The following is a 15,804-nucleotide window of genomic DNA, read 5'->3' as shown; positions in this document are numbered from 1 at the left end:
GCAGATGTCTTGGACAGTTGATCATCTTAAGCAGCTACCCTGCCAGTCAGAATCCGTTTTTTAATATTTAGGGTGTTCCCCTTGAGTTCAAAGGTAGGTCGTACATGTTTATAAAACTGCAAACATCACAGAAACACGTAAAGTAAAAGGTGGACGCACACGCGTGAGGTAGGTCACACCGTGCGTGATCCTCGGTACCTGGCTTTGTACTTGGCACAACCTTCCACATCATTCTGCACAGACCTACCTCATTCTTTTTAATGACTACATGTGGTTCCCTTTTATGATTATGCCATAATTTATTTAAGCAATCCACTATTGATTGACTTTTGAGTTGTTTCCAATTATTCACTCTTACGCTGCTGCAGTATATTTCTTTGTACATGTGTCTTTTCTCCCCTGGGTCTTTCTTTAGAAGAATATATATTACCAATTTGTCTTCCAAAAAGGGTGTGCGCATTGAAACCTCCCCACCCCACCCCACCCTGTAGTGTATGAGGGGGTACCTGCCCCCCCCCACATTCTCTAACTATAGCTGAGCAGCACCAGGATTTAAAGGTGAACATTCTTTCATATGGTTATTGCCTATTTGTAGTTATTTTGTGAATCTCTTCTGTTTGTGCCCTTGCCCAATTTTTTTCTGTTGGCTTAATTTTTTTTTTTTCATTTGTTTTTAAGAATTCTTTATGCCCTTGGGACACCTGGGTGGCTCAGTCAATTGAGTGTCCGACGCTTGATTTCAGCTCAGGTCTTGATCCCAGGGTTGTGGGATCGAGCCCCACATCAGGCTCCGCACGGAGCCTGCTTGGGAGTCTCTCCCTCTCCCTCTCTCTCAAATAAAATTAAAAAAGAAGGAATTCTTCGTGTTCTTTATAACCACTTTCTGTCGTATGTTCAAACACACACAGTTTAACTGGTGGTTTTTCTTCTTGTTAATGATGTGCTCTGCCACATAATAGTTTTCATTTTTTCATGGGCACTTTTGTCTTTGTTTTAATGTTTTATTTATTTTGGGTTTTGTGTCATAGATTATAAAAATAATCAGTCCTATTTTCTTCCACTCTCGTATTTTAATATATTAAAATACTAAATTCTTTTCCACAACTTAATCCATCTGAAATTTATTAGAAGATAAGAATAAGGACCAGCTTTATTTTCTCCTATAGCATTAGCCAATTTTCTGAATACTGATTGCTTTCTTCGGTGAATTTTTTTTTTTTTTTTGAGAGAGCGAGCGAGCAAAAGAGAATGCAAGCAGGGGAGAGGGACAGAGGGAGAGGAAGAGAGAGAATCTCAAGAATCTTAAGCAGGCTCTGTGCTGGCAGAGCCAGACACAGGGCTCGATCTCACAACCATGAGATCCTGACCTGAGCTAAAATCAAGAGTCAGATGCTTAACCAACTGAGCGACCCAGGTGCCCCCCACCCCCCCGACTCCAGTGAATTTTAAATCCTGGCTTCCTCCTATTGTTTCGTTATGTAAGTGGATCAGTGGACCTTTCTTTTGACCCTGTTCTCTTTATAGTATTGCCACCCTGTTCTGAATCTTATAACTTTATAGTAAGCTTTAATATATGATAGAGGTTTCCCTTTATGACCCCCAAATGGTCCTAATTATATTCACGTGCTTATTCTTCCAACTTAACTTTAGAATCTTTGGGGGGCGGGGGAGGTTCCAAAAACTCTGTTCTAGTGTTTACTGTAACCGAATTCACTACATAGATGAACAGAGGAGTGATTGGCGTTTTAGATGAAGAGGCTCCGTCCAGAGAGCAGAGTAGAATAGTTGTTCTTTGTAGAGATCCTGCACGCTTCTTTCTAGGTCATTCCAGGTGTTTTATGTTTTTGTGGCTCTTGTGAATGGCTCTTTCCTTACATTTTATGTCCCCGACATTTGTGTATCAAGAAGCTGCTGGCTTCTCACCAACTTCTTCTGTTGTCTCTGCTGGTTTTTCAGCTGCTTTCCTCTGGTGTCCCTGTCCCTGGCAGGCAGTTGTCACCTGCGAATACCCATGTGGCCTCCTTCCCTGGGTCTGTCCCTTCTCCTGCAGGCCTCTGCCAGGGACCTCGGCCACTGGGCCTCCTTGTCTTACCTGTGGGTTAACAGAAGTTTCTAATTTCAACAACCCATAATGCTGCTTGCTGTGGCTTGCTCGTATAGACGTCTTTTTTTTTTTTTTTAATCTTGTTAAAGAATTAGCCGTCTATTTCTGCTTTTCTCAATGTTTTTTACCAGGAATGGATGGTGGCTTTTGATAAATGTCTTTTAATCATCTATTGAGATGATCATATATTTTCTCTACAGCATATTAATATGCTGGATGATGTTCATAGAGTTCCTAATTCTGAGAGTCTCCGCGCCCCCAGCCGCCACCGCCCCTTTGGTTCCGCAGGCAGCATTGTCCCCCCCACCCCGCCCCCCACGGCAGCGTCCTCTCCCATAGCATTTCCCCCACCCCCACCCCAGCCCACCTAGCAGCAGCCACCACCCAGACTGCTCCCACAGGGGCCCGGGGCATTCATCGTAGAAGTAAGAGAAGGAGGCTGAGCCCGTGGAAATGAAGCTGACTCGGAGAGAGTGTTCAGCAGACAGAATCACCTGTCCCGGTTGCCCCCGTGGGGCGTATGCTTGTTCAAACTGAGGTCAAGGTGAATACGTGGTCTCCTGCCAAGTCCTTCACGAAAGGATTTTCCTCTCCATGGTTTGAGAACTCTCATCCCCCAAGTTTTAAAGTAATCTCCCCCTCCCCCCAAACTGAACTCTTACAAGGTTGCCTGTCATGTAGGTAAAAAGCATGAAGACAGAAAGATCAGAGAGAGCACTTTCCCAGAGCGACCACACAGCCTCTCGTCTTCCAGTGCTAGAAAGTGGTATTGTTTTAAATACTTCCTACAAGTCGCTTAGGAGGGAGGAAAGCCTGGGGAGGGAAAACGCAAATAGCTGCTTTTTTAGGTAAGATCCGGGTGAACCCTGAAATGGTGGCCCAGTGAGGGGGAAGCCCCCACGGCTGCCCGCAGACACAGAAATGGCATTTTCAGCAGCAAAGGCCCCGTCCTTCCACGGCAGAGCAGACAGGCTGGTCACACAGGCGCCCACCAGGCCACCAGCCCTGCGGTGAGGCGGGGGAGGGGCAGGGACGGAAGCCGCCTTCTGTGTCCTTGTTAATCACACAGCAACCCTCGGTTCCACCACAAAATGTGCTCTCCCCCCATTTCCCTAAAAATTGCATGGCCTTCTCAGTCTTTCATTTTCATACTTGTAAATAGTCATGGCTACAAGAATTATTTCACTTTCTTGCTTCCTTTGTCCCCATCACCCCCACACACTCACAACATCAATCACAGCGATAACACAGCAGTTGCCACTGCCTGGCTGGGCAGTTCATAGGGAGGGGTGGGGAGTGTGGCAAACCGGAAAATGCACGCTTCTTGAAAAGCAGCAGCCTGCAGTCACAACAACGAACATCCAGAGTTGCCATAGCCCCCGTTTGTCTAATAAATGCTGGAAGATGTTGGCATTTCATGCATTCTCTCAACTTCTCAGTGTTTATTTTTAAACACCCCACGAGCCAATAACGTGTGAACCTCCAGCTTGTACACAGTGTGTGCGCAGAGATACCAACACAAATCACACTTAAACTCATAATCTTGCATTCACAGGGGTGGTGTGGACAAGCACCAGGCTCAGGACTTCACATGCATGAGTTAAATACCACATGATAGGGTGCATCCCACCATCCTGCTCAGAGGGCTGTAGGAATTCAGAAAACCCACACTGGACTGACTGCTGCTTCCACAAAGGACTGAAAATCAGAATGACCTCTGACCTGCCTGAGAATATAGCCCCTGAGCTACCTACCTTCTCTCCTTTGCACTAGGCTGTTCCCAGAGACCTGCTCTGTCCCTTTACTCACCCATCCTATTCCATCCATCCACCCATCTATCCATTATTCATCCAGCCACCCAGCCACCCATCCATCCACCCACCCACCTCTTCTGGACCACAACCTCCCCAGGCTCTGGAGCTACAGAAATGGCTGTGGCCCATCCTGACCGTGCACCGAGGGATATGGGAAGTGTTGTGGAGGCCCAGGGGTTGTGATGAATTCTCCCCAGGGGAGAAGGGAACATGTCTCAGAACAAGTGCGCCTTTAGCTGGGCCTTTAAGGACAGTAGGGTTTAGCTATTCACGGGAGACAGTGTCCTAGTGTTCAGAAAGGCACAAAGGTATGACTGGGCCCCGGCCCATTCAGGACTTGCTGCTGGGCAGTGGGGGAGGAGAGGTCCAAGAGCTTTCATGGGGAAAGGTCTCGGCAGAAACCATTCAAACCTCACTCCGGAAGAGGGGGGATCCTGGGGCTGTGTGATGGGGCAGGGATATGGGAGTTAATGTTCCACTCTTCAGAGCTCTCCGACGCTCCTCCTCCTCCGTCGGCGTCCAGCTGGAAGGTGCTTTGTGAGCTGAGGGTGCCTCTGGAGTGGGGGGGGGGGGCTCTCCTGGCACTGAGCCCAGGGAGGCAGGCTGCTTAGGGCAGTGAGTGGATACCGCGATCCCCTCCTGGGAGTCCCAGGCTTAGAGCGGGAAAGGGGGGAGGCCTGGGTGCTCAGGATGAAAGGGATCTGGATGCCCCAGAGTGGAAAGATGCAAGGGCTGAATCAGTGGAAGGTTGCACATTAATGAATTCAGCAGCTGCTTTCAGAGCCCCCCTCTGGCCGGCACTGTGCCGAGTACAGTGCCCAGGCAGACATGGCTCCTGCTGGAGCAGGTGCATCTTGGAGGGGTTCTTCTTCAGACCATCATTTAGGAGAGATGCAGCAACGGGCCTGGGTGGGCTCAGGGCCCCGACTTGGGGTTGCTCCTCTCTCAGAGCCCAGGAACCCAACAGAAAAGCCAGAATGGACACAGCAGTGGCTTCTCCAAGGGCTTGCGGGAGCCGCACGGACCCCTCTGTGGAGTTGATGTGGGACCAGAGCATCTACACCCGACCATGGTGGTGGTTAAAAATGCCTCCCTGCAGCGCCCCAAGCCCCGGTGGCATCAGAAAGGCTGCTCAGCCTCTCAGAGCCCCGGTTTGCTCCCAGCTCGCTGACTCAGGACGTGGTAGCTCCTGCCGCGCCCATCACCTTACTAGTGACCACAGGGGTCACGGTTGTAACCCATGAGCCCTGAGCTCCAGGCCTGTTCTCCAGCTCTAGGGTGTTCTAGGACCTCAAGAATGGGGAGGGAAGTCCTGGTATCCCCACCCTCCCCTGTGCCCTCAGGCCGCACGAGGACAGCCCTCCTCCAGGTAAAGGAGTTCCACATGCTTGTCGGGACCCCAGCGCTTCCCCTGCCTTCCCCCAGTTTTTCAGAGATCTCTGTAGAACCATAGTCCGAGTGCAAAACAAGGACTCCCATGGGAGAAAAAATAAGAGACCACAAAGTGTCACAAGCCTTGGGCTTGGTTCTCAGTCTCCCCTTCAGGAGCTTGAAGGGGTGGACATATTCGGATTAGCTGGACAGGCCTCCCCGGTACCCAGACGAGCTGCCCTATGGGGACGTGAGGCCCTTCTGTGCCCGCTCCTCACAGGGGCACTGGCTTTGACCTCGCACGGGGGGCTGGGTGCCAGCAGCCAGGCTTCTGGAGACAGAAGGGGACTCAAGCCCTTCAGTGAGGGGTAGAGGCTTCCATCGCTGATATTCTGAGAGGGGTTGAACCGTGGGCACTAAGAGTGAAGGCCTGGGCTGTGAGGAATGAGAGCAGGTGCCAGGACAGGCTTGGGAAGGCAGGGCCACTAAGAACCTCATCCACCTTCCTGTCTGTACGGTGCCAGACCCGTGTGAACGAGCCTTAAGTGAACCGGACTTCCTGTTGGCCTGAATCTTGGCCCCTTCGCTTCTCCTCCACCCGCCTTCACCTGGCCAGGCCTCCGAGGCCCAGCCTGGCCCCTCTGGGCCTGTTCTCAGTGTACCCTTCCAGCTCTTCTGTGATCCACCCCAGTGCCAACTTACACTGGCTCATCGGTTCACATTTGCCAGTCTGCCCCCACCTCCGAACTGCACCTGCACGAGAGGAGGGTGCAGACGCTTGTCTGACGCCAGTTGCCCCACCAGCCCTGCACCTGTCCGTAGGGGCTACTGTGGGCCTGGTCCAGCTTTGCCCTGTCTCTCTCTGGACCTTTGGGAAGTCTGATCCTCCCCTGGGCCTCAGCTTCCATATCTGCACTACTCAGGCACTAGAAATAATCCCTTACTATCTTTTCTCCTCTGGAGCCTCTGATTTGATCATTACTGGATTCAGGGAGGAAGGGTATATACTTGCCCTTTTTTCCCTCCGCAGATCTTCCTCAACTTACAATGGGGCTTTCCTCCCAGTAAATCCATTGTAAGCTGAAAACACCGTGCGTGGAAAATGCACTTAATACGCTTCACTTACCGAACGAACATTCTCGTGTAGCCTGGCCTACCTTAAACTCCCAGGACACACACAGTAGCCCACAGTTGGGCAGAAGCATCTAACACAAAACCTGTGTTGTAATAAGCTGTTGACGATCTCCTGCAATTTGTTGGATACTGTACTGAAAGTGACACGCAAGATGGCTGTATGGGGACAGCATGGCCGTCAGCGTATCGGTTGCTGAGCCCCGTGGCTGAGGGGCTGCCGGGGAGCTCTAGCTGCCAAACATCAGACGCCAGGACGGGCTTGGGAGGAGTTTCGTTCAGCACATCACTGGCCGGGAAGATATCAAAATTCAAAATCTGAGGTATGGTCTCCACTGAACGTGTATCACTTTTGCACCTTCTTAACGTCAAAAACATCCAAGTCGAAACGTCGACATCGTAAAGTGGGGACTGTATTATATGCGGTAAAAGTTTTCAGGCAGTGATTCTCTGCCTGCCTAACCAGTAAGATCTCCTGGTGCTTCTGGAAAATGCTGATGCTGTCAGGCCAGGCCAGTTGAACCAGAACCGTCCCACCGGGGGCAGGACCCGGGGATCGGTGGCTTTGGTTAAAAACCTTGATTTTGATGCATCAGGAGGACTGGTTTTTTCATTCTCAGGGTGCTTTCACACGAATTGTCCCTGGTGCTTCTCACATCTCTGTGACAAGGTGAGGGTTTGATCGCCTCCTTTCTGCCAGCGAGGCTGCAGCTAAGCGACTTAGCCTCCACGGTGCAGCTAGAAGCCAAGGTCGGCATGTCCCATTTACCAGGATGATGCCCTTGCTATGGCAAAAGGCTTTTGGAAGCTGGGGCGCACGCACTGTAGCTAGAGAGGCCCGATGCCTCAGCTGCAAGGTCTCCCAGACAGAGGCACACGGTGCCTGGGCCCCCGGAAAGCCCCAAAGAGAGCCCCTGACAGTGACGTACGTCTCTTTTCCTGGAGAGACCACCAGGCCCGGTTGCTGTGATGGCCTGTGTCCACCAGAGGGCGCCATGACCTGGCGCTGCTCAGCTGGGCTCTCGGCTCTGCGAACCCAAATGCTTTTTAATTGAAAATTTTTTTAATTCAAAAAGGATTTGCTGTTTGTACGCGAGTGCAGGTTTTCCTTATGCAGGAGACTAATGTCTTGAGTAAACAGATCCGGGCCCAAATCCACCTTCAAAGGTACTCGCTGTTTGCCCAAGGGAGTGAAAGACCTTCCAGAAGCGGCCCTAGTCTCTTGGGCAAACACTTTGGGGCCAGCAATCCCCGGCAGAAGACAGTGTCTGTGGGAAGGGTTATCCGCAGCCTAAGGGGGATTATGTCTGGGGACATATGTTGAAATTTCATTTGGGGAGTTAGAGAAAACAAGAGGTGGGGGGGGGGGGGGAGTAATCCTTTTCTCCAGCCAAGATAACCTAAAAAGGGAAAGCTCCCAAGGGTAAGATTGGGCGGGGGGGGGGGGGGGGGGGGGGTGCGGGGACAGCAATCTGCGCGCTGCACCAGGAGCCCTGGCCCGCTGGTGGGGGGAGGGGCGCGCGCGGGCTGTGAATCAGGAAAAGGCAGTGTGTGCACCCGGGACGAGTTCTTCGTTCGCGAGGTGCCTTCTGTCCGCCGCCCCAGGCGGACACGTCCCAGACGTGGCCCTAGAGCAGCCAGAATGAGGCCTCTCCTGAGCCTTGCCATCTCGGCCCTCTGCCTACCCGCACCCACACGCATTCCCACGTCCCGCTTTTGGGTCACAGAATTGCCTGAACTAGTCCCCAGAACAGCAGCAGGCCACCTGGCAGTTGGGTGACAATGGAGGATCCTGGGCTCTGCCCCAGACCTTCAGAGTCAGGACATGCGTTCTACCAGGACCTCCAGGGGATCTACATGTGTTCAGGGTTCATCAGCCTGCTAGTCTCTTGCTCTGGGTGCCCTCTCTCCCCGCCCCTGAGGGGTAGCCACGCTGGCCAGTCCACACTGGCACCTTGGCCCACCCAGAACTGCTCCTACGGAGGCCACTAGGTGTTTTCAGCCACCCCGGCCAGTGCCGCCCTGGCGCTCGTGCCTGCCCTCTGCTCCCCTCGCGGACCCACACCTCCGGGTCCCCCACCCCCACGAGCAGGGCCCGTCCTCATCTTCTGACCCTGTGTGCTTCTCTTGAAGCATCTCCACATCTGTCACTCCAGCTGCCCTTCCCCCCGAGTGCTTCTAATCCCCGACCTTTTATCCCTGGTTCCACGTCTCCCCAGCCGGGCTCCTTCCCTTCGGTGCTGCTGGGGACCACCCTCGGCCACTGGCCGAAATGCACTCCTGCCCTCCCACAACCTGCCCCTCCTCCTGTGTTGCCCCCTTTGGTTAATGGCGCTGGCACGCACATGCTCTGGCCCCGTGCCCAGCACCGGGCGGAGGTGGTGGGTGCTGGTGGAGTCGAGGAGGGAACCTTCCCTGTTGTGATGCACGCGAGCAGCCACCAGGTGGCGGTATTGTCCCAGGCTTCGCCCAAAGGCGGCCTTGTCCGGGGCTGCTCTGCTGGGCCAGCCTCCTGGGGCAGGAGTCCAGCCACGGCCTGTGCCCTGGTCGTCAGGGAGCCCAAACGCGAGCGGGTTGGGAGCTGCTTTAGTAGCTTTTTCCAAGTAGCCAACAGATGTGCGGTGAGTGCCTGCTTGGCGCCAGGGCCGTACGGGCCCCTAACCTGCTGTAGCTCACGCCGTCTTCCCAGTTGGCCCTGGGAGTAGATTGTGACCCCACTGACTTTTGTGAGGTTTAACTGACATATTCCACGAGCTTCAGGTGTCCAACATAACGAACCCATATTTATATAGATGGCAAAAGAATCACAATGAGTCAACATCTGTCACCATGGTGACAAATTTTTGTGATGAGACCCTTTAAGATTTATTCTTAGCAACTTCCAAATAAGCAACACAGGATCAACCATAGTCGCCATGCTGTGTGTCACATCTCCTTATTTTACAACTGGAATTTGTACCTTTTGACCCCCTTCGCCCATCCACACGCCCTCCCCTGGCGAGTACCGGTCCGTTCTCTGTACCTGTTAAGTATGGGGTGTTGTGTTTTTGTTTTGTTTTGTTTTCTAGATTGCACAGATCAGTGAGGTCACATGGTATCTTTCTCTGACTTATTTCACTTCACACGATGCCCCCAGGGTCCAGCCCTGCTGTTGCAAACGGCAAGATTTCGGGGGTTTTTTTGGTTTTTTTTTTTTTTTTTTTTTTTTTTACGGCTGAATCCTATCCCGTGGCACATACACGCCACATCCGTATCCCTTCATGGGTCAGCGGCCACGGAGGCGGTCTCTGGTGTGGCTGCTCTAGATGGTGCTGCCGTGGACGTGGTGCTGAGTTAGAGTGAAGTGGAATCGCCGAGTCCTAGGGGAGTCCTAGGTTCAGGGTTCTCGGGGTCCTCCGGGTGGCGGCACCAGTTTGTGTCCCCAGCAGGGCACAAGGGTTCCCTTTTCTCCACAGCCTCGCCAGCACTTTCTTTGTAATCTTTATTTTGGGGACAACGGGAGAGAGAGAATCCCAAGCAGGCCCCGCGCCATCCGCACAGAGCCCGACGCGGGGCTCGAACCGGCAAACCGTGAGATATGATCTGAGCCGAAATCAAGAGTCAGAGGAGCCTCAACCGACCGAGCCACCCAAGCACCCCAGCACTTATTTCTTAACGTGACCCCACTTTAGAGATAGGTTCACTAAGGTGCAGAGAGGGGCAGAGACCTGCCTGAGGTCACCCTCCAAAGCCCTTCCCTCTCGCCCCTTCTGGCAACAGACCTTTGTAGGGACCACAGTCACAGCTGCGGTGTAGGCCCTGTGGCTCCGGGCTCAGGAGCCACTCGAGGCTCTTCAACACAGGGATAGGATGGGGCCGGTGCAGATCTGTGTCCGTCTGTCCTGGGTCAGCCCTTGGGGCCCTTCGGCAGGGGTGGCCTGCTGGACTGCCTACCCACCCTTTCTACTTGAGGGAAAAAGCCTCAGAGGTCTGCTCCCCCTCATTCAGGACTGACCCCTAAAGCCGTCAGCACTTAGCTGTTCTCTGTGCAGTGGGCAGTCACTTGGGGGCAGGGGGCCAGGCCAGGCTTCCTGTCAGCCTCCCCAGTGTCCCCGAGGAAATAGCCTCAGCTGGTGGCCAAGTTCAGCCAGGACAACTCCACTTTGCTCTGTTTTACACAGACAAGCCCTTTTTTAGGGCAATTCTGCTCAGAAGTGTTTAGATATTATTTAGAATGTTTACAGGGCGCCTGGGTGGCTCAGTTAAGCCCCAACCTCAGCTCAGGTCATAAGCTCACGATTTTTGAGTTCGAACCCCGCATAGGGCTCTCTGCTGTCAGCATGGAACCTGCTTCAGATCCTCTGTCTCCCTCTCTCTCTCTGGCCCTCCCCTGCTTGCTTTCTCAAAAATAAACATTTAAAAAATAAAACGTTTAACGAGCACTGACCTGATCCAAACTCCTCACTCCTAAACCCCTAGGACCACACGGCTGCTTTGGCACATAACGGGCCGGGCCGCTCGCCGCAGGCCCGTGTCTGCTGGAGGGCACTCCTCCTCGCCTGTGTCCGCTCTTCTGCCTGGCACGCCCCCCCCCCCCCGCCATTTCAATGCCCACCGGGTCTTCGGGGGGAACCACGGGGGCTCCCCGTCCCCCAGCAGAGGTACTTGCCTCTCTGAGTCTCCATTAGACTCCGAGCCCACCTATACATGCTCCTGGGATCTAGGGTCAGGCAAGCTTCCGTCTTAAGCATGAGGTGGCACAGGGCACAGATGTGCCCCTCCGGGTGCCACCCTGGCCCAGGCTGGGTCGCCGGTGTGGGCGCTGCCCCCCGGGAGCCTCGGCTTTCATCGGCTAACCAGGACAGTCACCCACCCCTCCAGGGAGCAGCTCTGGGAACCCAGAGAGGTACACGGACGTGTGGGGTGCTGCCCGTTCCCCGCGCCGCTCGGGTGTGTCAGCAGCCGTGCCCAGAGAACACGGAGTCAGAGGGCCCCTGGGGCAGTTGCGGGATGGGGTGTACCTCGCGTGACCCTCTCCTGCAGGCAGCCTGGCCCGGGGGCAGCGCGTGGCTTCGGGCTCTGCAGCCCCTGGACCAGGACTCCGTCCTCACACCCTGGGCGGTCAGAGCGCTGTCTGCGCACACGCACGCACGCTGGCACCACGCGTGGGCGCACGCTCGGCAAGGTGGCACCGGGGCCTCCGCGGGCCGGGCCGAGGCCTCCCTGCGGCGTCCTCGCGCACTGACCACGCTTCTCTGTCCGCTCCCTCCCGCAGTATGAGTACAGCTTCCGCACGGAGCAGAGCGCCGCGGCCCGGCTCCCGCCCAGCCCCACGCGATGTCAGCAGATCCCCCAGTCCTGAGGCCCGGCCGCCACCCCGCCCCCTCGGGGAGAAGACGCAGCCGCCCGACTACTGAGCGCCCCTCCCTCGCCCAGTCCAGTCCCTCCTGCCCACCCTCACCCCCCCGCCCCCGGGGGCTCGCCTGGGAGACTCCGGGCGGCTGAGCGGTTACCTCCTCGGCCATCGGCTTGCCTGACGGGACACCCCCGCCTCCCCGGGGACACTGTTCATAATCTCGACTAATCTGTGTTTGCTGTAGTGACCAGCACCTCCTGGCGTGTGTGTGTGACGACCAGCCTCCTACACGCGACCCCACCCACCGCGGGAGCCACCGGAGGGCCCCGCGCAATTGCGGAGCTTCCCGGTGACCCGCTGGCTCCCTGTCCTCCTGACTGTTGCCTGCCGCTAAGCTCGCACGTTCCTCCTGGAAGCCTGAGGCGGGTGGCAGTGGGGCACGGCCCCAGCCGGGGCTCCCCCCACCCCCACCCCCGCGCCCCAGACCTGACAGCGACAAGCGCCCTGAGCGTTTCACGGCAACCCTGAGGACAGGAGGGAGGAAGCGGCCCCAGGCCCCACCGGTGGCCACCCCTTCACACTCGGCCCCCAACCGACACACTGGACACGCAGAGGTCGGGGCGCAGCCGCCCGGCTGCCCCCACAGCGGACGTCCCCGCTGGGCGAGAAGGCCGAGGGACCTGGTGCTTGCTTGGAGGGGAGTTTTGCTGCCCGGGACACTGTGCTCACCCACCACCCGCCCTGTTCCTCCCAAAGGGCTCATCTCTGCAACGCCCACGTGCCCTGACCCAGAGACGGGCCCTCCCTGGGCTGCGGGAAAGAGACCCCGTGGGCTGGTGTCCAGCCGCAGAGGGACGCGGGCACGTGGTCACCCAGCTTCGCAGAGCCAGGCTGCATCTCGATGGGGTCCGCCCACAGCAGGAGTCGTTTGTAAAAAGTCCGTCTGAGCCAGGTCACCGAACTGGGGCCATGACTGGCCAGTGGCCACACTGGCATCTCCCACAATGCCGGCTGCCAAGTTCAGCCCCACACGGGTTCGCCATGAGAACAGGGCTGCAGCCACCCCTGGGGGGCTCAGGCCCCCACCTCGACGGCCTGCCTGGTCTAGTTACCAGGGTCTGTCTCGATTCCACAGAATGTTGGGATCTCCCACCTCGGAGGTCACTAGAGGGCAGGAGCTTTGGATGGGAGGCTTGACGTGCATGGGGGGGGGAGGGGAGCGGATTGAGGCCTGGAGAGCAGGGAGGTGCCCCCCCACATGAAGGTAGCACAGGAGAGCCACAGCCAAGGACGCTCCCCGCCTACCCGTGGCTCCTGGGATGGCACGTGGTGGCTGGGGCAGAACTGGCCAACAGTGTGGAGGGTGGCCGCCGGCTCAGAGGTGGGGGTGGGGCAAAAATACCTCCTGTACCTGCCGTCAGCAACGCCAACTCCAGAACCTCTACCCTCACCGCTGTCGCCCCGGATCTTCAAGGCGATACCTCCTGATTTCTGTGCATTAGAGAAGTGGGCACCTCTCCCTCCCTCCGCCCAGACCCGGGACGTCCTTGGTGGAGCTGGCCTTCCTGTGCCTCCCACACAGCAAAGCGGCAGGAAAATGCAAGCAGTGCGTGGAACCCCCGGGGTCCAGGAAGCCAAGGGCTATGGTGCTCACCCAGGAAGGAGAGAGCTTCGAACTGGTCTCAGATGTACACGCCGAGATAAGCTAGTTGCGTTTCTGGGGAAACTGGAGGAGTCCCGTGGGGCCCAGAGAACCTGTGTCTCCTGCTGCCTTTTGGACGGGTGGCCGGTCCAAAACCAAGTGACCTGCATGACCCCAAGCCCAACACAGAGGGGCGACCACTTCCTTCTGTACCGTTCACTTGGTGCGTGCGCTTTGTTCACGGCCTGACTGGAACATTACCATCTGACAGGCAGCGCCCAGCAGCCCTTCTCCCTTGACCGACAGCCAGGGGTTTTAGCGGCTCTCAGGGCCGAAGACGACCACGTGGGAGCCCAAGCGTGGGTGCAAGAAGGCGGAGCTGGGCAGGGAGGGTGGCTGTCCCCCCCCCCCCAACTCCGGGGCCATCCTGCAGTTACGGGATGGGGCTGCGGGGCCACCAGGAAGAGGCCAGACCGGTGTGGATGCAGGCGGCCTGGGGTGACCACCTCCACTGCATGGTAGACATAAGCTACGTGTAACGGTGACTGAACGTCACCCTAAACCATTAGGACAATTAGGCAGTGACCGTGTTAGGGAAAGGTTGGCGTCTGTGGTAGATTTTAGGATGCTCCCAGCCCTCTTTGCCTCTTGGGGGGGCGGGGAGGGGGGCACATGCAGACAGCAGGACAGCCCGGACCCCTGGCACACCACTGGAACAGAGCAACCTTTTCTTTCTGGGAGGGCGCATTGCCTCACAAACCCTGTGACCACACAGGCAGGGAAGGACAAGGGTTCTTGCAAGTGTGAAGGGCAGGGGCCGGGCCCTCCGTCCCCCAGCACTCCCCGCCGCTCCCCCAGAGACCAACGAGAGCACAGGCTTCCCTGCTGCCTTCTCTCTTCCATCTGAAAATCCATTCTTTCTCCAAAACCCTTGGAAACGGCATAGTGGTAATAAGGCGTAAGCAGGTTGCAACGTGTTCATTTGCAAATTTTTATCAAGGCTTTTCCTGCCCCGAGTCCCGGAACCAATATGGGCCACACGCCCCTGCCACCTGGAGAGCTGGGACCAGGTCAGGACCCCCGCCCGCCCCGGCTTCCTTGCTGGCAGTTCTGACCTCCGCACAGTTGGCCACCAGGAGCCCCTGACATTTGCTTCCCCACCCCCCGTGCTGTTCAGAAAGGCAGCGCGGCGGGCGACAAGGACTAACACATACTAAGCACCTGCTCCGTGCCCGGCAGTGGCACATTTCTCCTCTTTAAGCACAGTTTGTCCCGTTTTTCTCCCTTGAAAAACACCCAGAAGTGGATGTTCGTTGCTCCCGGTTAGAGATGAAGAAGCGGAGACCAGTCCGCGGCACCAAGCTGGCAAGTGGCAGAGACCGGATTTGGGCCCGAGGCTCGTCGGAGCCCAGAGCCACTGTGCCGGCTGGTCCAGCATAAGCACACGCCTCACAGCCCCTTTTGGTTCCGGTCCCGTAACGGACCTCCCAGCGCCGCCAGCCACGCTGGTTCTGGCGCGATAGCGTCGCCGCTGCGCCATGGTGCTCGGCAGGGGGCGAGAGCCCAGCTGCCCCCTCGCTCCACCCCGACGAGGGCTCCCCCGAGATCCAGGGAGCCCGAGAGCAAAGCAGGGCCTCGACCCGGCAGCCGCGTGCCCACGGGGGTGCGGGAGCCGAGCTCTGACTCCGCTCGCTGCCCGCCCTGCCGCCGGGGCCCGGAGGCGGCGGCCCCTCCTTCTTCGCCCGTCCGGATGCCACCCCACAGCGGCCGTCACCGCCGGGAGACGGGGCTTCTGTTCTCCCCGCGACGGGCGTGTGGGCTGCCATGGGACGCTGGGGCCACGGCCGGGCCGCTGTGCCCTCGCCATGGGAACGACGTCCTTACCGTATTTATTTGAGGTGACTCTGTACTTGGCGAAGGGAAGTTTCACTGTGTGATTGTCTGTCTTAATATAATTTGTTAAATAAACGTTTTAACCTTTCCCCGGCTTGCTGCTGTGGCGCTACCTGAGCGAGGTCGGCGTCCCTCGGGGAGGCTCCAGCATCTTCCCCGGCTCCTCCCAGATGCTGGGGGGGGGGGGGGGGGGTGCAGACAGCCACCGCCCGGCCTTCCCACCCGCTAGAAAGAAGCCGTGGGCTTCTCTGCCCCTGTTTAGTTTAGAGACCTGGTTACGAACCGGAGGAGTTCACGAGGGCCTAGAAAGCCCTGCCGTTCTCTGGGAACAACGCTCAGGAATGCTCCTTGGAGGCAGAAACCCCAGTTGCCACAAAAGCACCTGAAACCCGTGCGCGTCAACAGGTCGCCAACAAGAATGTGCTTTCATGTGCGGCTTGCCCGGGGCCCCGTCTGCGAGGGGTTCGGGGCGGCCGGGCTGCTGGAGAGGACACGCGGCCCCCGTGGTTTCGGT

At 56.8% G+C, this 15,804-nt stretch overlaps 1 protein-coding gene across 1 annotated transcript in view; it reads left to right on the top strand.

Moving 5' to 3' along the window:
* The window catches only part of MVB12B (multivesicular body subunit 12B), a 195,294-nt gene extending 179,916 nt beyond the window's left edge, over window positions 1-15,378 (top strand). The window contains exon 10 of the mRNA XM_058694108.1: window positions 11,675-15,378. Coding sequence (XP_058550091.1) covers window positions 11,675-11,761 — 87 coding nt within the window. The 3' untranslated portion in view covers window positions 11,762-15,378. The remainder of the gene's footprint in view (window positions 1-11,674) is intronic.
* Window positions 15,379-15,804: the final 426 nt, after the last annotated feature.

The sequence above is a fragment of the Neofelis nebulosa genome, chromosome 12 (genome assembly GCF_028018385.1).
Source record: "Neofelis nebulosa isolate mNeoNeb1 chromosome 12, mNeoNeb1.pri, whole genome shotgun sequence".
Taxonomy (NCBI): domain Eukaryota; kingdom Metazoa; phylum Chordata; class Mammalia; order Carnivora; family Felidae; genus Neofelis; species Neofelis nebulosa.
The sequence above is the reverse complement of the archived record's forward strand: the minus strand, read 5'-3'. Positions and strand labels throughout refer to the sequence as shown.